Source organism: Penicillium verrucosum (genome assembly GCF_028828655.1).
Source record: "Penicillium verrucosum strain IBT 35672 chromosome Unknown utg000001l_segment0_segment0, whole genome shotgun sequence".
Lineage (NCBI taxonomy): Eukaryota > Fungi > Ascomycota > Eurotiomycetes > Eurotiales > Aspergillaceae > Penicillium > Penicillium verrucosum.
Genome location: NW_026643210.1, coordinates 1,802,752 through 1,827,699, shown reverse-complemented (window position 1 = coordinate 1,827,699; position 24,948 = coordinate 1,802,752). Strand labels below are relative to the sequence as shown.

Genomic DNA, 24,948 nt, shown 5'->3' with positions numbered 1-24,948 from the left:
AGTATGCTGCCCAAATAATTTCGTGTGTAGCAAATACAGTCATTCAAGCAAGAACTATATGCGTCAAATTGGCCTACTCCCATGATCATACGGTAACTGGAGCTAAATTTGACAATGAAGACGGACTTGAATAAATCGTATGTAACATCCGACATGGGACGCCTTTATTACGCCTGCAGCAATCCCTTGGGTCATATTTGTCTACTAAGCCAGCTAGGGAGGAACAATATGGCGGAGCATACTTCAGGCTGTATTCCACTGTGGTTGTTTCCATATTCACCACGTCCAGCCGTTGTCATCTTCGATCCAATCCGCCGTTTCGGGTGGTGTTCCTTCCCAGTAGAATCGATTATCGGAGGGTTGGATGAGTCCGTATTGGAAGTAGTTAACATCATCCCACTGCTGAGGTCCCTCAAATGAAGATGCGAGTCTGAATCCGCAGATATGCCTAGAGATAAATGTTAGATTATCATAGTCTATATAGATGATCTCGTATAGACATATATTTAGCCACTAGACTTATTATAAATAATCTTCGAAGGACGACCTATATATGGCATATACCCGTACGGTAAAAACCTTCTGCTCTCTGTTAGCCTAATGTTTCGCTATAGTTACTAGATTCTTATACGTATAGACTTGGCGAAACTTATCGCGGATAGCCTTGCGATCGGCAAAGGGGAGCCTCTAGAATTCGGTCAAATTAAGAGACTCGCCAGCGACTTTTTCCTATAGAATATACGTAATGTATCCTCTAGGAATACCTTTATCGTGGTCTTGCCGGCGCTGTTGATAGCCTAGTAGCCGAGGAATAACGTTGTAGTCTAGCTTTATAAATGTCTAGAAAGCGATTAGTTCTAGGTGGTCGGGAAGGGTGTCGACAGCCTATCTGGCCCGTATAGCGGCCTTCTTCGTTTTAGTTCCGGCTATAGGAAGCTATCGGTAAATGCGTAAAAATGCGCGTATATTGTCGTCTTCCTCACTAGCAGGTCGGTATAGGAATTTCCCGGAGGTGTTTGAAGGCCCTAGCTCCGCGGCGATGTCTTCCTTTGTCAGGCGATTTGAATCTTCGCCGAGATTCTCAAGTATTATCCATTTCTAGGCAGGGAAGTTGAAAGGTGGCTCCGTAACAGCATCAAACGTGACCTGCGTTCCTTCAAGATCGGTGAGATATTCGTCATGGCAGGCAACTTGGAGATGGGGACAAAGGGTAAAAATAGTTTGAGGGTAGAAGAGTAACTTGATAGTAATCACACCTTGACCAACAAGGTTTAATTTCTCCGTGAAGTCTCCTCTCTCTCTTCTTCTCCTTTTCCCCTCCATCGATCATCACTTCATCACCATCGATCATCAGCAATTAGCACGCAATACAATTGCATTGGCTCGGTGATCCGGATCAATATCGAAATTGCCTGACTAAATACCTATATAGAAGCGTGGAAAAAGAGATCTAACAATAGGAAGTATGTAACTATCTGAAATTCTAGGGCGCATAATATTTTTCCCCTATTCTGGCTCATAAATCCATAGACCGAACCTTCCCACAATAACTATCCGATATGGTGTAATAGAGTGTACCGATCATAACTGGTGTTAAGCAAGAATAAAGTTGGTATTATGCAGCATTTCTTGCATATACACTAAACCTGACTAGGTATAGCCGAGTGCGAAGGTGTATCCAGATTTGTCCACTACAATGTGTGCCAGCCAATAAGGTAATGTATAGAAAAAGAACAAACAATGACAAACACTTGTGGATGCCTGGATTTCGGCCTCCACAAGATTTTCCTGCCTGAGGCGTTCATTATGACGTCACATGGTAAATCCGTCTGTAAGGCCGACATCAACTCTGGCACAAGATCTTGACATGATTCGACGGCCTAGTATTTCACGTGGTCGCTCGTTACTACCGATAAATCCCTGGACCCTGGGTCCGGATTCCCCAATCATGTCCAGTCTTCACGAGCTCATTCACCGACAGCGACCAGGACGATGGCAAGAATTCCGCGCCCGGCCTTGTGTCTTCCTCGCAAAAATGCTTTATGATTGGTACGAGCCTATTCCAGCTACGCCACTCACAAAACCCATCGCGGTTGTCTGTATCTCTGATACTCACAACACCCAAACCGACGTCCATGATGGAGACATTCTCATCCATGCTGGTGATCTCACACAATCTGGATCTTTTCAGGAACTTCAAGATTCGATCACCTGGTTACGCAGTCTACCTCATCCCACCAAAATTGTGATTGCTGGCAATCATGACCTACTACTTGATTCAGCGCGGGATGATGTGTCCCATCAAACAGCCTCCGGGCGAACTCAAATCGACTGGGGAGATATAATCTACCTCGAAAAAGAGGAAGTAACAATTCATTGCCCAAATGGTCGTCAACTGAGGGTCTACGGAAGTCCCTACTCTCGCAGGCATGGCAACTGGGCCTTTCAATATCCCCGAAATCAAGATGTGTGGGCTGGCTCAATACCAGATGGAATTGATGTGCTGATTACTCATGGCCCACCACTTGCTCATCTTGACTTACTGAAGTATGGCTGTCCTTATTTGCTACAGACCTTATGGAGAATTCGACCGAGGCTACATGTATTCGGCCATATACATGAGGGTTCAGGAACTGAGTTGATGCTGTTCAACAGGCTCCAGGAGGCGTATGAGGGCACTGTCGCTGCTGGAGGGGGCTTGAAAAATCTACTGTTTACAGCTTGGGAGTTTGCTAAGGAAGTCCTACGCCCAGCCGTGGAAGCAAAATTCTTAGACAAAGAATGCAGGTAAACTGGAAAATTGTCTATTGCGCAGAGAGAAGAAGAAGAGAAGAACTATCTAAACTAAAGTTGTGGGGACCAAGTAGCTGGGAGCAAACATGCAAGGTCACGTGACCTCGCAACACCCCCCACGACTAGTAATTTGATCCATACCATAATCCATAGTCCCAAATTCTCTTCCAAGAAACTCTCTGAAAAACCAGAAAGTAAAAAACAAACACCCCCTACTCTCACTATGTAAACTGAAAATCAAGGCTTATAGGTAATTAAACCCATCTATTGAATCTATCTCCGGAACATGATTTTAGAAAGGGGCTTAGTAAAGCTATCCGCCGCTATTTCTATAGTCGGAATCTTAATAAATTTAATATTGCTAGTAGTAACCTCCTCTCGTAGGCGGTAATACCGTATAGCAATATATTTCGTATTTATATAGAACTCGGGATTTGAAGCTAGTATAATAGTACTATTATTATTTATAAAGATATAGATAGGCTTCCGTAAGAAACTAGGCAATCTAATCTCCGTAAGTAGTTAGGATAGCTAGATTGCTTCTTATATTACTAAAGCCTCGGTAATATACTCGGATTCCGTAGTAGATAATACTATATAAGGCTGCTTCTTTAACGTCTAAGAGATAGTATTACCGGATATTATAAAGATAAATCCCGAAGTCGAGAGCCCCTTCTTACTATAAGGCCCTACCTAATTAGTATTATAGTAGCCGATTAGGTAATCTTAGTAAGCTAAATCCTAGCGAATTAAATTATAAGAGACTAGATTATAGCGGGCTAGAGAAAAAATAATCGATAGATACTTCGAACCTACTAGATATCTAAAAACCCGCTTTAAAGCTAGAAAATACTCTAGACCTAGATTCTTAGTATACTTAGTAAGCTTAATTACTATAAAGGAGATATTAAGACGGGTAGATACTATTAGCTAGATTAAAGTACCGATTTTTATCTAATATTCTTTTACTTCTATCTTTATAGCGGTACTATTAAAAGGAATAAGAATCTACTTCTCGTCTATTAGCGTAGTATAAGAATTATAATTGTCTAAACTAAAATACTAGAGAATCTTATCGATATAATCTAATTAGGAAAGGTAAATTATCCCTCTATTAAAAGTCGACCTATCGATCTAATTACCCTTATTATAATAGATATTAATAATAAGATAGCGCTCTAAAAGGCCTTTATTAGAAGTATTAAAGTACTTACTAATCTTAGTCTTAAAGTCCTAAATTAGACGAATTAATAGAGATAAAATAAGTAAGTTATCGATATAGACTATAATAAAGATAGGGTCCTTACCCTTACTATTACTATATTTAATAAAAATCGAATAATTAGACTAAGTCCGGACGAAACCTAAGGAGATTATAATATTATAGAGTAGTCTATATTACTCCCTAGGACTTTGTTTTAGTCTATAGATTATCTTTATTAGTAATCTAATATTATCTAGATACTATTCTTAAAGACCCTTAGGTAGCTTAATTTCAATCGGTTCCTTTAGTTCTATATAGAGGAAAGTAGTTATAATATCGATATAATAGATCTACTAGCCCTTTACTACTATAATAGTAATAAAGATTTTAAAAGATATAGGCTTAGCAACTACCGTATAGACCTTATAGAAATTAAGATCTTTAACTTATTAGAAACTATAGGCTACTAAACGAGCTTTATAAATACTATTATACTTAATCTTAAAGACCTAACGTAGCGTTAGTAGCTTCCTCTTTAAAGTCCGAGAGGATCGTAGAATCTATCTCTAGGTACTATTTTTAATTTATCTACTTAGCTCTTTATATACCGTAGCGAGCTATTTATCTTTCTTAATATAAGCTATAACTTCCTTCTATCTATTAGGTTTAAAACTAACGTCTTTAGCTATTAGCTTAGACGGTATATATTATTCTCTAAACTTTAACGTTACTATAGAGAATAGACTAATTAAAATATCCGGTATATTAGCTAAAAACTAGAGTATATTAATATCGAAAAATAATCGACTAGCTATACTATTAATATAGGCTTAGAATAGCTTCGGAAGTCGAGCCGATTAACGTAGGAGTACTTAAGACGGATTAGTAGATATACGAGATATTAGGATAAAGTCGGGGTCTCTCGGATTATTAGAGATAAGATTTAAATAAGAAAAATCTAGACGGGAGTCTTAATTTATAGCTTACCGGGAAGCTAGTTATAGCCCTATAGGGGCTTATACCCCGCCTACTTTAAAGTAGGGACTATTTCTAATTCTTTATACCTCTACTTCCCTCCCTAAACTACCCGCTATAATATCGTTATTATTAGAGAAGTTCGGATCGAAGGAATTCGGATCGGGGAGGTTATTAATCGTAGAGAGATTAGATAAACTAGTAACTTCTAGAATACGGTATTCTATAATTATAGGGTCTATAAGACTTAGCGGTAGGCTCGCCGGACTAAAGAGATCTTCGTTATTATCCTCTATAGAGGGGGATAGGGGCGTACTTAACCTAGATCGAAAAGGTAAGGATTATAGTACTTACTTACTATAAATCTAGAATCCTTCGGACGGCTCTAAGAAATTAATTAGGATATAGCGATTAGATAAGACCTAAGGTAGGGGTCCCTAAGATACTAAGTCTAAGTTATAGGTAGGCTTAGGTAAGACCTCCGGAGTAGGGTTCTTATTAAAAATAACGTTCTAAGAACGCTTAATCTTCTTTATTCGAATATTATAGAGAACGTAGTAATTACCCTTATTATAGGTAATTAATCTTACTTCTTTTATATAAGTATTAAGCTTTATAGTCCTCTTTTCCTTCGGAATTAAGAACTAATATTAGTAACTAAGGGCCCGAAGATAAGATAGATTAGGCTTTTTGCTATATAAAGCTTTATATAGAGATATATTAATATAAGAGGTATATAGACAATTTATTATATAATTAACTCTACTAATTAGATAGCCCTAAAGGTATTTCGGAAGCTAGTATTCTATTATTATAGTAACTAAGGGCTCGATAAGATAATAGTTCTTAATCTTAGGAATACTATTAAGCTACTTAGTATAAGGCGGAGTTAGATTCTAGATTATATCTTTAGATAAAAGGTAAGTAGTAAGTAGCTTATACTTAGGAGTATTATTACTATAGACCCTCTTTATAACGTAACTAAACTATATTTTTAAATAAGTCTTAAGCTAAATAAATATCTTAGTAACCTAAGATCTTAACTTTAAAAGATAGAGCTAGGTAAACCGCGTAGCGTCGTCGGTAAAGGTTATAAAGTAATATTTATCTCTATAAGACGTAATAGAAATCGGTCTCTAGATATTAAGATAAATAAATTCTCTAGGCCTTAATCTAATTGTCCTCTACTTACTAAAAGGTAAGATATAGCCTTTATCTTTAATATAGGGAATATAGGGAAAGGTAACCCCCTTACCCTTTAATAGTTTAACTCCTTTAGAATAAGTTTCTATCTTATAAACTCGGTTCTCTCCTATATAATAGGCCCGTCGATAGGCTAAATTAATAGAGATAGTAGTAGGAGAACCGTCTTTCTTTATTATAAAGACGGAATTTAGGGATCTAGTTAGAAGATTAGACTAAAGATTAAGTATAGTATCGATCTTATAAATACTATAGTAATTTAGCTAGTAGTACTTATCCTTATAGGTAGTATATCTAACGATTAAAGGATTAGCCTAATTTCGAAGGCTAAATATTATAATACCTTCCTAGATTAAAGTACTAATCTAATCTTTATTAAGAGCGGAGATAGAGATTAAGCTAGCCTTTAGAGTAGGCGTTAGCTATACCTTATAGAGAGTTAAAATCCCTATACTATTCTAGGAAGATAAATTAGTTATCCGAAGAATAATATTACTATAATCCTTAGTATAGAATATATTACTAGTAGTAGTCGTTACCGGTAGAATATATTCCCGGAAATTAATAAAGATAGAACGGTAAGGTATTATATAATAAGTAATACCGGAATTAATTATCTAGCGGGAGATATTACTATTATCGGTAAATATACTATCGGTAGAAATAGAGTAAATCCTATACTAATTAAATAAAGTAAGAGTAAAGAGGTTGTTATACCGTTTTATCTAATTATCGATAGATCCTTACTAGGGTTCCTAAGGATAGGATACCGGAGTATAAATAATATTTATACTATAGGGCGGCTAGGTTAGGATAACCCTACTATAGGCGTCTATAGAGCCTAGAATTTAGCCTAGCTATAGTATAGCTATCTACTAAGGCTAAAAATCCTACTACTAAAAAGCTTACTATAGCTAAAATACCTACTATAGCTAAGCTATAGAGACGGTATTAGAAGAAGTACTATTCTTTAGGATATAGTTTTTTATAAAGTAATTTCCTATAGAGTTATAGAATTTGTAAAAAATGATATTATTTTTAAAGTCTACTTTTAGCTTCTTACCCTTCTACTTCTTATCTTTTAATTTAGAAAAAGAGTCCTTAGCCTTATTATTCTACTAAGGTTTCTTCTTATCCTTTTTCTTCTTATTATCGGAAGAGTCCTTTAAACCGGAAGAAGTTATATTAGTAGAGGGGGTTATCGAAGGAAGATTACTTAAGGATATCTTAATAGAACCCTCTATTAAAATAAACTATTAATATACCTTAACTATAAAATTTAGATTATCGAGATTAAGCCGAAGGGTCTAAATAAAAATTTAATAGTATAGATTATAAGAAATAGCCTTAATAAAATAATTTAAAATAGTATAGTTATCGAACTTTAGTCTACGCTACGTAATATCGAAGATTATCTCCTTATACTTTCGAACGAATTCCTATAGATTATTCCCCTTATATTAAAGGTTTAAAAGATACTCGAAATATTTATAGTTAGTCTACTAAAAGGGCGAACTAAACTCTACCTTTAAGGCCTAGAATATATCCCTCGCGTTCTTAATATAACGAATATAAGAGGTAGGAATCGGTTCTAAAGTACTTATAATTAGATTATAAATATATATATTATACTAATCCTACTTATCAACCTCCTTTCTATACTCGGAACAAAGACGATTATTATTATTTTAACGCTCCTTAATTAATTCGCGAATAATAGCGTCGGTAATAAGATCTAGACTCGCGGCTCTAAGTAGAGTAAGTTCCCGTATAATACTCGAAGAGATATTAAGATAATCGGGACGAGTAGGTTTAGTATTTTCTTTATTTACTATACGAATATACGCCTTATTATTCTCCTTTAAAGCTATATAAAGGCTTTACTCCTAGGTAGCCTAATTAGACTCGCCTTTTAGTTTTAGAATAAGCGTCGTAATATCGATCTTATTTCGATAATTATAGTCGAATTTAAAGGTCGATAAAGCGGAAATAGAAATATAGCGACGCGCGGCTAGCGCCGATAATAGGGGGGAACCTTCGGGGGTATTCGATATAATTCCTAATTAATAATAGCCGTTAACTATTAAGTTAAGACGGCTAAGGTATTATAGACTAGATAAGAATCTAGTCCGGTTAATAGCTATAGATCCTTAGATCGTATAGCGGTAAATAGGGCGGTCGAGAAGTTCGACTAGTAGAAAACTCTAATTCCCACAATAAGCTTCAGTACGACGCAACGATACCGAGAAAAAATTCGGAGGAAATAGGGTATAAAGTTAGCTGTTAAACTAATGACTTCACAGCCAGGAGCTCATAACCTCTTAGACAAAGAATGTAGGTAAACTAGAAAATTGTCTATTGCGCAGAGAGAAGAAGAAGAGAAGAACTATCTAAACTAAAGTTGTGGGGACCAAGTAGCTGGGAGCAAACATGCAAGGTCACGTGACCTCGCAACAAAAATGTTTACTTGTAAATCCTGCCATCGTTGGAGGGTTACGGGATAATGAACGAAGGCAGTCTACCAAAGTTTTTATCTAATTTTACAATCTTGCTGGCCAACTATATTGAATCCCACCTGTGCAACTGTGCTATGCATGCTTCCGTGGCCCTATTCTATGGACTAGTCATTTCATCTCTACATATGGTGATGAATTTCTCGCTTTTTGGGGGTATAATTATCTGTCAGGCAAAGCACGGAGGAGATAGTACGAGGTTATTACTTTATTTTTCAAGCGTCAAGTCTCTACTGGTATGTCATTCCTGTGCTCAATGTGCAGAATCATGTGATGTGCGCGACTGAACAAGGGTTATAGTTTCCCTAAAGTAGTTCCGTATGCTCCTGCCAAAATGAATTCGAGTATGCACGAATGACTGGAGATACACGAGTCGACTGGAAGCTGGTAGATCTACATTCAAAACTTCCACGTTGATTAAAATGGGTTAGTCGCTATCCACTCTCCGCTAGAGTCGTAGTGCTCGTAGCCTACAAGAGCTAGCCGCTCGACCAGCCGCGATACGCGACTAGAGTCCGGATCTTTCTTGTGAAATTCTCATTTCTGCCCTCGAGAATGTTGCTAAATACACTTCAGCCAAGAACCAAGACATCACTCTGGTGATCGTTGGTGGAATCATCAATACAATTGGTTGACTAGCTGCGGCCCGTAGGCATTACTTAATTATATAATCATGCCAAGTCCTCGCTTAGGTCTACAAGTTTGTTATGCGCTTAGTAATCCTTAGCTCGCCCAAGATCTACTTGCCTGAGGCATTTAAATATGCCTCAGGCATCACTTGCAAAACCCTGCCAAGTCCTGGGGAGCACACATATGAGCTTTGCGGGTAGCTCGGATGGGCTGTGTATACCTCTCCCTTCGGAAGATGAGGTGACAAACTGCTTTATAATCGATGATCTGCTTGCTAATCGGGCCCACCGTCCACAGCTCAACAGCGTATATAAAGTTCGAACAAGCATCATCACGTCCACCACCTACATCCTTAGGTAACTATCAACTAACACAACATATACAACCCCCAGGTACGCCTGCCGAATCAAACAAGCGTGCAAACCAGTTTAGCATACTACAGACATCGGCTCACCACAGCCCACAAACCACAAACCACAAACCAACAAAGATCTGCACCTACATCATGGCAATCCCACCCACATTCCCCGCCGTCACTCTGACCGACAAAACCTCCAGAGAACACGACATCACCATCCGCAGCCTGCCGCCCCTAGGCGCAGACGAAGTCGGCATCCGTATCACCGCAACAGCCATCAACCCCGTCGACTGGAAGCTCCGCGACTACGGCGTCTACCTAGATTCCTACCCGGCGGTGCTGGGCTCCGACGCAGCCGGCACGATCGCCGCCGTCGGCAGCAACGTGAGCAACTTCGCTGTCGGAGACCGGGTATTCTTCCAGGGGATTGTTGGGAACTACGATTCCAGTACGTTCCAGACCTACTGCAAGATGCCGGCGGCGTTGGTTGCCAAGACGCCGTCGTTGGTGAGTGATGAGCAGGCTGCCGGGATTAGTCTTGCGACTGTGGCTGCGCTGACAGGGATCTATGACCGGAGTGGACGGGGAGTTGCGCCGCCGCCGTGGGAGACTGGGGGAGCGCAAGCGGGTAAGGGGAAGGCGGTGGTTGTGCTTGGGGGAGTTCGTCGGTGGGACAGTATGCGATTCAGCTGGCGCGGTTGTCCGGGTATGACCAGATCGTGACGAGCGCGAGTCAGTCGCATCATGAGTATTTGAAGGGGCTGGGCGCGACGGTGGTGTTGGATCGGATGCAGGCGACGGTGTCGCAGTATGTGGCTGGACTGGAGAGTCTGCCGATTGACTTTGTGTTTGATACTATCTCGTTGAAGGATACGCAGGTGTTGGGGATTGAGATTCTGCAGGCTGCGAAGGTGCAGGCCGGCAGTCCGCTTGTCACGGTGATGCAGCCCGAAGCGGATGCACAGGCGCTGGGGGCGTCGAAGGAGCCCAAGGTGGAGGTTCACGCGGTGATGGGATTGGGGAGTGCGCCGACTCTGCGGTATCTGAGTGAGCCGCTGTTTGCGCATCTCGGAGGGGAGGATGGCTGGGTGGCGACGGGGGAGTATGTTCCTAATCGTGTGGTGGTGGTGGAGGGTGGTCTGGAGAAGATCGACGAGGCGTTGAACAAGAACCGGGCTGGGGCTTCGGGGGAGAAGGTTGTTCTGCGTCTTCGAATATGATAATGTCGCATAGACCTCCGCACCGGCCCATAAAGCCCATAGCCCAACCCGGACCAACCCGCAAATGGGGTGGTCTTGGGCCAGTCCTTAGGCCCATCGATAGGCCTTGGGCCTAGGATAAAAGCCTACTAGGCTTTTATAGGGGCCTAATTGGCCTCAAATAATATAAAAATGTCAAGTAATGTAGATTCTTCTAGTATTTTTGAGTATTTAAATTACAGTCTAAGACCCAAGTTGACCGAGTCTTTATAGGAATTAAGTCAATTAATTGGCAGAATTAACTATGGATAAGATTTATAAAATCAATAAGAGTAATAAGAGTAATCAATACGATATCTAATGTTTTACTATCTACTAATGATACTTAACTATATTCTTTATTATCAATATACTTCCTCTTCCTCCCTAATATACGTATAGAAGACGGTATAGTAGTATTGTCATTAGAGCCAATATCTATCAGATCCCTAGGGAGGGAGAGAGTAAATAAGAAGAAGAAGAAGAAGAAGGTATTTATATAATAACCTTAAAGTGGCATTTGAAGTTTTTAGCCCGTATTAAAGATATACCTACTTCTATCTGTATAAAATATAACACTATATGCCTACAGAGCGCTTCTATTATGGTTTATAACGTCGCATATTGGATGAGATATTTAGTCTCAACGCATTTCGGCTACATTATAGTGCTTTGCTAGCAAATCAAGAGTAAGAGAAAATTCCGTTTCCTCTCTCCAATAGTTCCTTCACTGCCTTACGACCATTTGCCGTGGCCCTAGACAACAGCGTGCGGCCATCATTGTCCGAGAGGTTTACTTCAGCGCCATTTGCAAGGAGGAGCTTAACCACTTCTGTATGTCCTCTTTCTGCAGCGCGCCACAGTGCTTCACCGTGATAAGATCTGCATGCAAGATGAGATCATAAAAGGCAGTACAATGTGTATTGTAGTGTGTGACAGTTGTAAGAACTGAGAGTTGAACTATGTAGAGAGGAAAGGAAGGGTAGTGATAAACTACATGCATGGGAAGAAACGGCATGTGACACTAGGGAGATTCAACAGACCGATCATATTGAACATCGATACCGTCAATAAAGTTGAAGCCATCACAAGACTGTGAACTGAGCAATAGCTCAACCGCATCTATATGCAGCCATACATGGAGGTGTACGACCATGCCCATCAGTGAGCTTCGTATTTGTACTATGCGTAAGAAGAATCTTGATCATTTCGTCTTGGCCTCTAGGTAGCCCCCATCAGCAGGGTTCGCCGGCTTTCGTCATTCGAGTCCGAACCGGCATGACTCTCAAGTAGCGCAGTTACCGTTGCTGTATCACCAAATTTCGCAACGCCAGAACAGCGGAGTCCGGCGAAAGTCGTATTATCAATGATTGTTAGGCGAGTTGACGAATGGAGTGTTACTTCTGTTGAGGACTGCGATATACTAGCAGAGACTAGCATCGGGGAAAATCAGGAAGAAGAAACTGATAACGAATCCATCAAAAGCAGGCTGTATATAAAGCCTATAAGAAAATGGCAGTCTACTAAAAGGTTATGTCTCTAACAACTTTGCCCCTAGCAGCCCCACGCGACGAATCTTATGTCCAACGCTCACTATTACATCATTCGGGTTATTTCTAGACTTACGCGGGAATAATCTTCCTAGTAAAAGATCAGCTCGCAATAAATACTTTATCGTCGATATCGTGAACTCTCAGCAGTAATGGTTCCTAACGGGATGGCCTCCCGCAAGGACCCAAGTAATACGTGGAAATTCAGTAGAAAAATGTGGTGCTCTCTACCATCATGCCTACTATGTGCTCTTCCTATCGTTGAGGACTGGATTAATGGGGATGGACCGACAAAGCTCGAAATGGATGCTGATCAAGCGCGGTGGAAGACATATGACGATAGTGCGAAGAAACATATGCTCGTCCCGTCCGCTGAGGTCGAAAGGACAATTTTCCATAAGCAACCCCAGATATGGAGAGCTCTCTACCGCGGAAGTGAGTATTTCCCAGAGGAACTCGGCATGGTCATTTGGCTGAATCGGCCTAGTTCTGGTGGAACCGGATCAACGGCATCGCCTCACCGGCATCACAGTCTTCGATGGAGATTGGGGAGTTCAAAAGTTTCCGCGCAGCCCACACCAAGCACGAATAGGGAGTCGATTGGATTCTATCTTTATGCCCAAGTATGCTGCGAATCTGCTGGAAGAGCTTGGTGCAGCACGAGTCACCAGCCCAGAAGGACCGGACCCCTACTGGCCACCAGCAGAACGGCCTGGATATCTGGTCCATGCCCACTGTTGGGCGCTATTCGGCCAAGTGGTTGAAGGGGGTGTTGCGCGTATCGAGGAAAACCTCGACGTCTTTGTTCAGGCAGCGCAACACTTTTGGCAAAAGGATAGATTGCGAGAGACACATGCCTATAAGACCCGATGGTGTATTCCACGTGATATTCCAGCAGAGTCAGATTCCTCCAGCCTCTCGTATTGTGAGATGGAAAAAAGAGCCCTTCATACCGCGCGCGCAAGCTGCCAGAATCCATTGTTTGTGCTGAAGCTCGAAGAGGCCATCCAGCGAAATCGGAAAAGGAGGAAAGTACACCTACACGTCGGACTCGGTAATTTTCCGCTGGATCTCGCGATCCTGGTAATTGACACAGTGATTCCTGCTAAATACACCGCGATCGAGGTCCAAAATGCTCGGAATTTGCTCGAGGCCTTTCAGTGGACTTTACCGGATGGCTACTGGCGAAAGCGATGTGATTCCAGCCTGCTTTTCGAGGTCAAGGTATTGGAGAAGACTAAGACACAGATGGATTGGCAGGCCCTTGGGCTGGACCTGATGGGCCTTCTTGTCGAAGACGAATTCACTAGTGGCCTGCGCAACCGCGAGCGCATCCTTTTGTTCATGGACCATATCAAGAAGAGATTCATCGAATTTCTGTAAGGGTTGTAGATGATTGTCTGGATCCTCAGGCTCCGGCCCCTCGATTTCTAGTTAGTTAGATAGTTGTTTAGGAGCTTGCTCCACCTTTCTTAATACAACTCTCTCCCTCTGCTCCTCTGGTCTTGGTCCCCCAGTCCCGGGGGGAGAAACCCGAGTTGATAAAGCTCAATCTGAAGAATGTTATCATCCAATATCCGATATGGTGTAATAGGGTGTACCGGCGGAGAGACCATGATTCTACGTGGTGTTATACTAGGAAAACCGTGGTGCTTCCGCGCAGGCAAGAATAAAGTTGGTATAGTGCGGTTGTGAATAGACTAAGACCTGCATATAGTAGCCGTGGTCAGCTGACAGAAGCCTGGTGGATCGTCCGCTGGTCTCTAGCCATTGCTTCCCTGTTCTAACCAAGTCGATGGCCGCTAACAGCTCTCCAGGTTACAAATCCCTTTATCTATAGGAATAGGAGAAGCGGAAGCAGGTAGAAGAACGCACCCGGCCCACCACTTTCGTGGAGTTCTTGTGCCATTCCCACAACCCCTGCTCTCTCGACCGTTGAGAGCCGACACACTATCTCGTTCGACCACAGGGAAAATACCCCTTCCCACCGGGAATACTGCCTAACACGGTTGGAACACTGGAACGATTGCCCAGAACAACTGTCGGAGCTCTATAGGTCCGTCTATAGGGGAGGTGGTCTTTTAGGGAATCCTTTATATTATGTTCTAGAAGACACACGGTTCTTATCTTCAATTCCTCCTTAAAGCTAGCAAACTCTCAATACCCGGCGCAGTAGTCGTCAGGTTGTCAGGTTGTCAGGTTGTCAGGTCGTAATTTACTAGTTGCTCCTAGTAGGTCATAGTAGGGGGGTAGTAGTAGGGTGTTATTACTAATAGAAGGTAATAAAGATAAATTACGACCGAGCGAGCTGTCAGGTTGTCAGGTGTGGCTAACTAGTAACGCACTTGGAGTTACTAGTAAACTTGGAGCTACTAGTAAAACGTCCCTAACAAACTGTCGCTCGTATTTTATCGGACACCTGACAGCCTGCCGGTTTGATACATAAATTACCTTATAGCTCCCTTTAGATTATAGGTATTACTAGCTATTACTAGTAGAGTACCCGTATCAGGATTACACCCTCTAGGTTATAATACTAGTTATTACTAGTAATAACTAATTAACTAAAGCTGTCAGGTGTGTTTCGTGTATTATAGGTGAAATATAATAATGTTTATTATAGATTTATACCTACTACTAGTTATTACTAGGTAGGTCGAGGTATTATAGAATATAGCGTAATTAAAATTCTACTAGTAGCTATTAGTAAGAAGAAAAATCATAAAAAATAAAGTTAGTACTAGACTATTAGTATAGTTATTACTACCTATAACTAGTAGTATCTAATACTACGAGCCCTTTAATATAACTAGTAACTACTAACTATTACTAGTTAACTAGTTAGTTATATAAAATTAAAATTAGTAATATATAAGTATATATCTACCTAGGTAGTAGTAGTTATAGTAGCTACTAGTAATAATAGTAGTATAATAACTAGCTAACTTATAATATCTATATTACTACTAGCTCCTTAATATAACTAGTAATTACTAGTTAAATAAAATATTAATCTAAATAATCTAGCTAGTTAGTTAGTTAGAAGTCGAAAATAATTTAAAATAAAGAGGTAATAATAATAAATTCTATATAATTACTAGTAATTACTAGATATTTATAGATAAATTATAGTTCTATAATATAAAGAAGGTATATATATATATATTCCGAGTATATATACTATTTTATATTAATAAAAAGAGAATAATTACTAGTAATACTAGTAATACTAGTAACTTCTAGTATAACTAGTAATTACTAGATATTTATAGATAAATTATAGTTCTATAATATAAAGAAGGTATATATATATATATTCCGAGTATATATACTATTTTATATTAATAAAAAGAGAATAATTACTAGTAATAGTTAGTAGTTACTAGTTATATTAAAGGGCTCGTAGTATTAGATACTACTAGTTATAGGTAGTAATAACTATACTAATAGTCTAGTACTAACTTCATTTTTTATGATTTTTCTTCTTACTAATAGCTACTAGTCGAATTTTAATTACGCCGTATTCTATAATACCTCGACCTACCTAGTAATAACTAGTAGTAGGTATAAATCTATAATAAACATTATTATATTTCACTTATAATACACGAAACATACCTGACAGCTTTAGTTAATTAGTTATTACTAGTAATAACTAGTATTATAACCTAGAGGGTGTAATCCTGATACGGGTACTCTACTAGTAATAGCTAGTAATACCTATAATCTAAAGGGAGCTGTAAGGTAATTTATGTATCAAACCGGCAGGCTGTCAGGTATCCGATAAAATACGAGCGACAGTTTGTTAGGGACGTTTTACTAGTAGCTCCAAGTTTACTAGTAACTCCAAGTGCGTTACTAGTTAGCCACACCTGACAACCTGACAGCTCGCTCGGTCGTAATTTATCTTTATTACCTTCTATTAGTAATAACACCCTACTACTACCCCCTACTATGACCTACTAGGAGCAACTAGTAAATTACGACCTGACAACCTGACAACCTGACAACCTGACGACCCCCTATTCCCCTTCCGTTTCACAGCATTATTGCACTTGACGCCGCCCTTCAGACGCACAAACGTCTGTACGGATCAATGTCGAATATTTCTGCCCATACTGGGTTTCTCGCTCAGCGACTCTATGATCGACTCTCCGCATTGAGACACTTCAACGGCACGAAGGTCTGTCGGATTTACCAATCAAATTATGGAAACCCTCCAAGGCCCGATCATCGCTTTCAATATGAAAAACAGTCACGGCCAGTGGATCCCTAAGTCCGAGATAGAAAAACTGGCAACGGTACGAAATATCCAACTGCGTTCTGGTTCAGTCTGCAACCCTGGAGGAACGGCCATGTCGCTTGGATGGGCAGGACAAGACCTACGTCGTCATTATGCTACTGGTTTACGCTGCGGTGATGACCATGACGTGTTATATGGCCGGCCAACTGGCATTTTGCGAGTTAGCATAGGAGCAATGACCAATTTGAAGGATATAGACTCACTGACGGACTTCGTCGACGAGTTTTATGTGGAGAAAGCCCCTCCTCTGGTTCCATTGAGTCCTCAGATGGATGAGAAAATTTTGGTTGCCCCTCAATTTTATGTTGAGAGTCTGACGATATTTCCCATCAAAGGCTGTGCCGCCTTCAAGATTCCTGAAGGCAAGCGTTGGGAGGTCAAAAAAGAAGGGCTTGCATGGGATCGGGAATGGTACCTCGTTCATGAGGTGACCGGTTTTCCCTTGAAGCAGAATGAATATCCTCAGATGGCTTCTATACATCCGTTTCTTGATATGGAACGCGGTATACTTCGCATCACCTGCAGCCCCAAGGCCACAAATGGTCCATTCAGCCTCGAAATTCCACTTATCTGGGATGCTAGAAGCACTACTGTTATGAGCTCCCCAGTACGCTCGAGCTGTCGAAAAGGAGTGCCTAGCGTATACGATCATAGCTCATGCCTTCGTGCCTACGCCTCGCCAGTGGTCTCGGCATTCTTTACAGAGCACCTAGGTGTATCTTGTACTCTTGCGCGATTCTCACCACTTGATGCAAATCTCGATATGAAGCCACCTAGCCTGGCTAGTACCTGGAAGAATCGGTTCCGAAGGTTAGCTACCTTGGAGTCATTTTCGCGCGCTGACCGAATACCGCGCCAAGATTGTCAAAAATACGTGCTCATATCAAACGAAATGTCTCTTTTGATCGTATCTAGGTCGTCAATCAACTGCCTCAACGAAACAATCAAAGCAAACACCAAGCATACCTCCGGCGTGAGCAAGGCCATCGGTGCAGATTTGTTCAAGAGCAACATCGTTGTTGCTGAGCGGGTCTGTCAGTCAGGTCATGCCGAACACCCCTATGCCGAAGACCACTGGTCATCCATTCGAATTGGGCAAGACCAGCTCCTGTTTGATACCATTGACCCTTGCCAGCGCTGTCAGATGCTATGCGTTGACCAGGTTACCGGCGCACAACGCAATGAAATCTTGGCTGCGCTGCCCAAGATACGAAAGGTCAATGGGAGAATCCAGTTTGGTAGATATGCGACAATGTCGACAGAGGATGGTGAGAACGTTGAGAGAAATGTTCCAGGAAGCGGGACTATTATGGTGGGAGATGTTGTGTTGCCATCAAATCAGAAGAACTAGCTACCATTAGAAATTGTTTCTCTCATTTCATGGGATCTTTCGTCATTAGTGTCCACACAATTGAAGCTTCTATCTCAGTCCTAAAGAAGTTCTGCGAAACGATTTACTTTGATGCTTTCGCATTTTGGATATCCCTACGGATGCTGTATCCGTAGTCGCTTTTATTCGCTTATAAGTACAAGATATCCTTTTTAATTACCTTATCCGGAAGTACACGACTGCAAAGTAAAATCAGACTTAACAACGGCCATTCTCAACTGAATAGACATACAATCTGGATGAAATATCTAGCAATACCTAAAACTACCATATGTAAGACTCATTGAGACCAAAATAGCTAGCTCAAAATGAAAGGGATGATTTAGGTTGTATGGAGGAATTTTATGATATGCCTCCTTGTAGCTCAGTCGAATATGGTGCCTGGAAAATTCATCTCCCTCAAAATGTTGGTGCTAGTAGAACAGAAGCACAGGCCGCTTGGCACTTTCCAAAAGCCGAATTGCAGGCAAGTATAGAAGCAGGTGCGGTTGCACCCATCGTGGCTCCCCATGTGAAGCCTGCTGCAGAGTAACAGGCCATTACGACCGTTGCACATCCTGCTTGACATACTCCATAGGCGGCTGAGCCGGTGGATACATCGGAGCTGAAAAACAAGCATGCATAGAGAATAGCCCATGAACTCTTCATGGTCTGGAATTGCGAAAGATATGGATCAAATTTACTGATTGTGATAAGACTTATTAAATATACGTTGGAGGTTGTCCGGAAGAAATTTTATCGTTGCGAATTTCATTCTCACTCGCATCGGGAGAATCTTGAGAGAAATTAATGTCTACGGGAGTCTTTCCATGACGTGCAGGCGGACGGTGGCTGTTCGAATCACCTATCGTAGACGCTGGAGTACTGCGTTTTCGACAGGAAGAATGCAAGCTTGGAGTCATCATGACGCATTCCGATAGTCATTTTCCAACGTTGACGAAATGGGTTGGGAAAACCAAGAATATCAACCAGTTCACGATTCGAGATTTCTTTTCGAGCCTCTATGGCCCTCACATCAAAATCCGAGCCGACATAAATTTCTCAAAGGGTCTTCTGCGCAGAGATAGAAACGCACTCGAAATTTGTTTGATCTCTTTAATTCTTTGTTGAAGTCATACCTTGTGCGATCAGTCAACGCCTGACCGATAATCTTGGCAGTACCTTAGCACAGTAACGAAAATGCCATGAAAATAGCCATCGTATCATGAGCATGGAGATACTCTTTCTGTGGCCACTCTTTCGAGCAGTCTAACTAATAAGCATTAGGCTATCGCGGCTTCCTTGAAGACGATATCCTGTATCCGGTGCTACAAGATCCTTGATGATACCGCAATGTATTTGGTAGAAGGGGTGGTATCCATGGAAATGGATGAAATCACCAAATTTTTGCCCTGGGTGTTGAATGAATGGTGCAAGCCTCGAACCCTTGAACTCGGCAAGGGGTCGGGTAGTTGGTACGAATGCGAACTCCAAGTCGCCTTGGATACGACAGAAGGCAAAAGAAAGAAAGGTCGAAAACTAGAAGTTCTGCGCATTTTCAGGGCCACTCCAAGTGTCAAAAGGGGATAAGGAATTTGATCTTCAAGTTGCCCTTTGGCTCAAATCCGAAGTGCTTGAGGAGGTAGCTCCTTGCCTACTTGAAAAGCACAACAGAGATCCGAATATGTGTTTCAACGACATTTGGAGCATCGAAAAACTGATTATCTCTCAAATGCGGCGCCGTCGATTTTTCGAGTCTTCCTTGGCCTGAGAGGGAGGCGGGAATGAAAAGTCTTATGTCGCCGATCCCATCACGCCGTTCCGCCAGAATTTGAGATTTACAAAAGAAGCGGAAGCAAGATCCGTTGCTCCGTGGAGTTTGAGTACTAGAAATACTCTGTACAGGAATGTAAGTTAAGCACAAATGCTGGGGGTGTCTAGAGGGAGATATTCCAACGTTTCTTTCGGACTAGGAAGATTAACATAGAAAGACTTCGAAGGTCTAACATTATGCTAGGCCACAAATGTTAGCAATGAGGGGGTACTGGAATTGATATATGATGAATGGGGAGTTTAAGAGACTCTCAAATTATTTACAATTATGCTGGGCTGAAGATTGTTGAGCAAACGAGACTGATCGGATGATAAGTTCAGGTGACTTACACAGCTTAGCCTCATATCATCTTACATACCTTGCAATTAGTGGTATTGAAATCGGCGAAAGCGAATATAGACTAGTGTGTTTCATGTCCGAGCGGAGGAAAAAATGTCGCTGGCTCAGTCTGAGAAATGTTTTTCCAGTCCGGGTTAGTGCCCTTCATCCACAAAATCGTCAGCATTCATTCCACGAAAAGATACAGTATTGCATATGTAATCCAACGCCCGAATAAGGAATCCGATGTCTTGCTGCTTAAAGCGATTTAAGGTATTAGAAACCGGGTAGGGAGGAATGAATTGAAGAGGAGTGATGAATTGAAGAGTGATGAATTGAGAGGTAGTGGTGAATTGAGAGGGAGTGGTAAATTCAAAGGAAATGGTGAATTAAGAGAGAGACAACTGAGAAATTGTCGGAATGACATAACCCGACATAGCGTTAGTCATAGCTGGATAGCAGGATGTAGCACATGATTTGTCAACGATATATATATTTACATCAAAGTGTTGATGGATCATTCTGGGGGGCGAAGCCCCACTCTACAAAAAGAGTGAGTAGACTCTATACGCAACGTGATGCTTTTTTATTTATGAAAATGTTTTATTAATGATAAACTATAGTTCACCCAAGGTGATGTTTGTTCACTTGATGAACAAGATGGTGACAGTGGAAGGAACAGGAGTTATGTAGCTCAAGGATCTATTCGATTATGGACCATGTCTAACTAATGTTTGAACGACTGAGGCATGTACAAAGGGCCGGTGAAAACCTCGATGATATGGGAGAGAATTTTGCCAGTGCTTATGGCTCAAATTTACTAGGACGTTGATTCAACTTAATCCCTGGTGAACACGTCTGTTGACCCAATTAGGCGTTAGAAATCGTTGGCGTCATCGATTTTCACCGCTCAAGATATCCCTACGTATCGCGCAGGCTTCATTTATAACCGGACGATCTTGAAGGTAGTGAAATATCAACAATCCGATAGAGTCATCAACGGGGATGCGGTGAGACATTTTGCAACGTTTGCCGACGTTGAGACAGTAGAAGCCGCTGGTGGTTCAATTTGCGGGCTATCTACATGCTTGAGGACTTGTAAATTTACCATCTCAAATCCACCATCGATGGTTTCTCAATCTGGCCACGGAATGCATCAACCTCAACAATCAGGGCAAAGAGCGAACAGATTAGTCAGAAGACCAAGATATATAATGTTCAATGCGATGACTGATTCCCGGGACGTATTGGTCACTCTACCATAAAAATCTAATACCAGTCTCGCTTGCTTTGCCTATGATTATATTTATTCTGGCGGCTCTCCTTCCAGTATTACACCCCTTCAGCGCGATGTGTTCAATTGGCGCCTCAGATTCGTCGTCGGTCACAAGATCGCGGTCTTCGGTATGTCATCACCTGGAGTCGGTCAACCGATGCTAATCTAATTTACGACTTCAAGCCATTCACTGGCCCCTCAAGGATCGTAACTATGGAAGCCCGGCCCAGAAGTCCCTCGGCAAAACTCACGCGGTTTGCACCCGCCCGCCGAAATTGGGTGCTTTACGAGACCGCCCGGGAGAACGAATTTTTATCGTGGTGGCTGGACACCGACTATGGACGACAGCTGACCAAAGGAGGAAAATCCAAAGTAAAGTGGTCAGCGGAGTCGCGTTCCTCGGAGGTGTGGAAGCATTTTGACCAAGTGGCAGAGCTCAGGTCCGGTAGACCGAAAGTTATTTGTCGTTCTTGCCTCGCGACGCTTGATCACCCACATCACAAATCTCATGGGACAAGCGCGATGGGCAAGCACTTGAAATCCAACTCATGTCGCAGAGGCAAGGAGAAGGCCCCTAGTTCTGCTGTCACCCCAGGCCCAATCCAGGCCCGAGCAGAGTTTTCACCAAAGAGGAGCAGATTCACAAAAGCACAGCTCGAAGAACAGCTTCTGCGGACAATTATGTCCGCAAGCCTTTCTTTTGGGCTTACGGAAGAACCCACATTCCGAGAATTGTTGGACCTAGTCTATGCCGGACCTCAAGTTCTAGAAATTCCATCGTCAAAGCAACTCCTCCAGCATATTCACGACACGGCAACCACCTACCAAGAGTCACAGCTGCAGGATCTGCCCGGAGATTCCAAAGTATCGATTGCTTTGTGCTGTTGGAAAAGTCCGCTCGGGCAGGAGTTCATGGCTATTATTGCATATTACTTTGACAAAAAGTAGTCCTACCGAGAGGTGCTGCTTGGATTCGAACTACTTTGCAGGCCCGAGACAGGGAATGACCCTAGTGATCAAATACTTGGACTGATCGAAGAAAAAGGGTTGCTTCGTCGGATATTCAGCGTGACAATCGACTATAGGGTCGATGAGAAACTAGTGCTGTCATTACAAGAGAAGCTCACTTCTTCTGGTGGTATCAGCTCTTGTCAATGCTTTGCTGGGGTTCCTAGAACAGTGCAGGCCATTCAGCTCTGTCTTGGACATTTTATCGAAAACATCACCAATGCCCCAAAAGGGGAAACGGTTGAGGATGAGCGCACAATATCGCGTGGTTTTTACTCAATCGAAACAACATATAAGGCAGGAATAGCGAGGATTTTGGAAAAGGTAAACGCCCCTCCATCATCACGGCGAGAAGGAATCTGACCCTAGCATTTGCAGATTCGATCGTTTGCAAACTTTGTCAACAAGAGCCCCCAAAGGCGCGATGAATTTCTGTGTCTCCAGCCCGCGGGGATGGAACTCCTGCCGTTAGACGATGCGAACAACCGCTGGAATTCGGCGTTGTTGATGTTGAAGCGAGCGGGGAGACTACAAAGATATATCGATCAATACTATCGCAAGAGCGGCGATCTAAAATTGAGAGTATAGAATACAGAGTGGCGCAAGGTTGAATATCTTATCCAGCTGACAACGCCATTCGTTCATTTTACTATGGCCCTCCTAGCCTCAAAAGATGCTACAGTCCACAAAGCCTATTTTTTGTTCAAGACACTTATGGTGCACATCGATAAGTCAATCCAAGTACTAGGCGGAAAATCAGCTCCGTGGAAACAGAAACTACGTCGGGCGTTGCTTAACATAAAGATAGAACTAGGAGAGCTCTACGAAAAGACATTCCAACGCTTCGGGATTATGTATGGAACTGGGACTTTGATTGCGCCCCAATACAAGGTTTCCGCTCTCGATGGTGCCACGTCATCATGCCTGGGCCACCCCGAGCGCTACATTGAATATCTAAAGATCTTTCATTTACAGTACCGACCGCAAATGCCTACGAGCTTATCTTACGTAAATGGAATGTCTCGTTCTCCGCATTTGTTGGAACACGACCGGATTCTGCACCCATTGACTGGTCTGGTGGCCAGTTCAACGAATCAGAAAGATGAAGTTGGTCAATATCTTCGAGAAGGTATGAACAACTGCTTGGCATATCTCTTGTTGACTACTGACACACCGTAGGGGCTGTGAATATTTCGCCACGCGCTTACTGGAAAGATCATCAACACGAATGGCCTGTTCTCGCTCGACTGGCTCGCGATCTACTCTCCATTCCGACTACGGGTGCTGGCTCGGAACGACTATTTGCCATGGCAGAGAAGATCCATCATGTCCATAGGGGACATTTGGATGAGTCGACCATGCGTGACCTCGTGATGTACACGTACTCGGAGGAGTCGAAATCAGACAAGTAATTGATCAATATGGTGGATCGTAACACGGTAGGTGATGAAGAATGGGAGGAGTTTGGAGTAAGGGCAGAAAGGCCTGAACCGATAAGCGATGATGAACGGAGTTCGACCGAGGCTGGTTATGATGGACACCCCAAAAACGACAAGAACAGCCAGGCAGCCACAGGGGTCCTTGAAAGTCCATCTGCGGATGACTTGGGACGGGATATGACGGACGAGAGCGAGGAGGACTCATTCCTACCATCACCTGTCACGCAGATCCTCAATAGGATTTGGAGACGGTTTTCGGGTAGAATGACAATGCTCTAGCGGCGTGTCATCATTCTTCTCCAGTATGTGTCCGCTAGAATCCACAAACCTGCCTAGCCTGCAAAATTAGTGTCGTCCCTTATGGCCATATCAGCCCCTGGGAACACAAATCTTTGCCCATCGGATATACATTCTGCTCTACGATCCATATAGAAAATACATTGCTTTTTTCTCCGAGATGAAATGTAAAGATGTGAAGAATTTGCAGTTGATTGACTACCCGGAAAATGGACCAAAGGGTCTAGTGCTAACAATGAAGAACGATTTAAACACAGATCTGGTGAGCATCCGCAACGCAAGGGCACGATACTTCAAGGAATCAGCACGGAAACCGTCAGAGGGCGGGAGTACATGAGAAGGCCATAAATAGAAAGCCCATCAATTGAAGCTGTCGCTCAAGTAGCCCGATTAAACAGCAATTATTATCCTCTCTCGTCAGTCCAGGAAAGTCACAAATGGCATTGTTCAAATCAGCTTCAATTCCCGAAACCCCACAAGCCGATGCTTACTTAACCCACATGTGCCGCTAAATATTTAACCGTCAGATCAACATCGTGCAACGGACTGCCCTCTAATTGGACTGATAATGAGGGGACAAGCCCTTCTCATCTCAGCTACAGGACACTGGCCAAGGCCAAGCATGAAAGGCAGCCGGAGA

The 24,948-nt window shown here is 42.2% G+C and overlaps 7 protein-coding genes across 7 annotated transcripts; all 7 read left to right on the top strand.

The window, feature by feature from the left end:
• Positions 1-1,948: 1,948 nt before the first annotated feature.
• Positions 1,949-2,791, top strand: N7516_000655 (metallophosphatase domain-containing protein; the record flags this gene model as incomplete). The annotated part of the gene is made up of 1 exon (XM_057213377.1): positions 1,949-2,791. One exon carries the CDS (start codon positions 1,949-1,951, stop codon positions 2,789-2,791), a length of 843 nt encoding a protein of 280 aa, XP_057075260.1.
• A 7,032-nt stretch (positions 2,792-9,823) lies between these two features.
• N7516_000654 (zinc-binding alcohol dehydrogenase family protein) lies at positions 9,824-10,896 on the top strand (the record flags this gene model as incomplete). The annotated part of the gene is made up of 2 exons (XM_057213376.1): positions 9,824-10,336; positions 10,366-10,896. The coding sequence occupies 2 exons, from the start codon at positions 9,824-9,826 to the stop codon at positions 10,894-10,896; spliced, it is 1,044 nt and encodes a 347-aa protein (XP_057075259.1).
• Positions 10,897-12,616: 1,720 nt separating this feature from the next.
• Positions 12,617-13,847, top strand: N7516_000653 (uncharacterized protein; the record flags this gene model as incomplete). Its single annotated transcript, XM_057213375.1, has 2 exons — positions 12,617-12,899; positions 12,952-13,847. 2 exons carry the CDS (start codon positions 12,617-12,619, stop codon positions 13,845-13,847), a joined length of 1,179 nt encoding a protein of 392 aa, XP_057075258.1.
• Positions 13,848-16,672: 2,825 nt separating this feature from the next.
• N7516_000652 (uncharacterized protein) lies at positions 16,673-18,118 on the top strand (the record flags this gene model as incomplete). The annotated part of the gene is made up of 1 exon (XM_057213374.1): positions 16,673-18,118. The coding sequence occupies one exon, from the start codon at positions 16,673-16,675 to the stop codon at positions 18,116-18,118; it is 1,446 nt and encodes a 481-aa protein (XP_057075257.1).
• Positions 18,119-21,638: 3,520 nt separating this feature from the next.
• Positions 21,639-22,512, top strand: N7516_000651 (zinc finger BED domain-containing protein; the record flags this gene model as incomplete). Its single annotated transcript, XM_057213373.1, has 2 exons — positions 21,639-21,692; positions 21,748-22,512. 2 exons carry the CDS (start codon positions 21,639-21,641, stop codon positions 22,510-22,512), a joined length of 819 nt encoding a protein of 272 aa, XP_057075256.1.
• A 711-nt stretch (positions 22,513-23,223) lies between these two features.
• N7516_000650 (uncharacterized protein) lies at positions 23,224-23,984 on the top strand (the record flags this gene model as incomplete). Its single annotated transcript, XM_057213372.1, has 2 exons — positions 23,224-23,701; positions 23,752-23,984. 2 exons carry the CDS (start codon positions 23,224-23,226, stop codon positions 23,982-23,984), a joined length of 711 nt encoding a protein of 236 aa, XP_057075255.1.
• A 9-nt stretch (positions 23,985-23,993) lies between these two features.
• N7516_000649 (uncharacterized protein) lies at positions 23,994-24,290 on the top strand (the record flags this gene model as incomplete). Its single annotated transcript, XM_057213371.1, has 1 exon — positions 23,994-24,290. One exon carries the CDS (start codon positions 23,994-23,996, stop codon positions 24,288-24,290), a length of 297 nt encoding a protein of 98 aa, XP_057075254.1.
• Between the last annotated feature and the right edge of the window lie 658 nt (positions 24,291-24,948).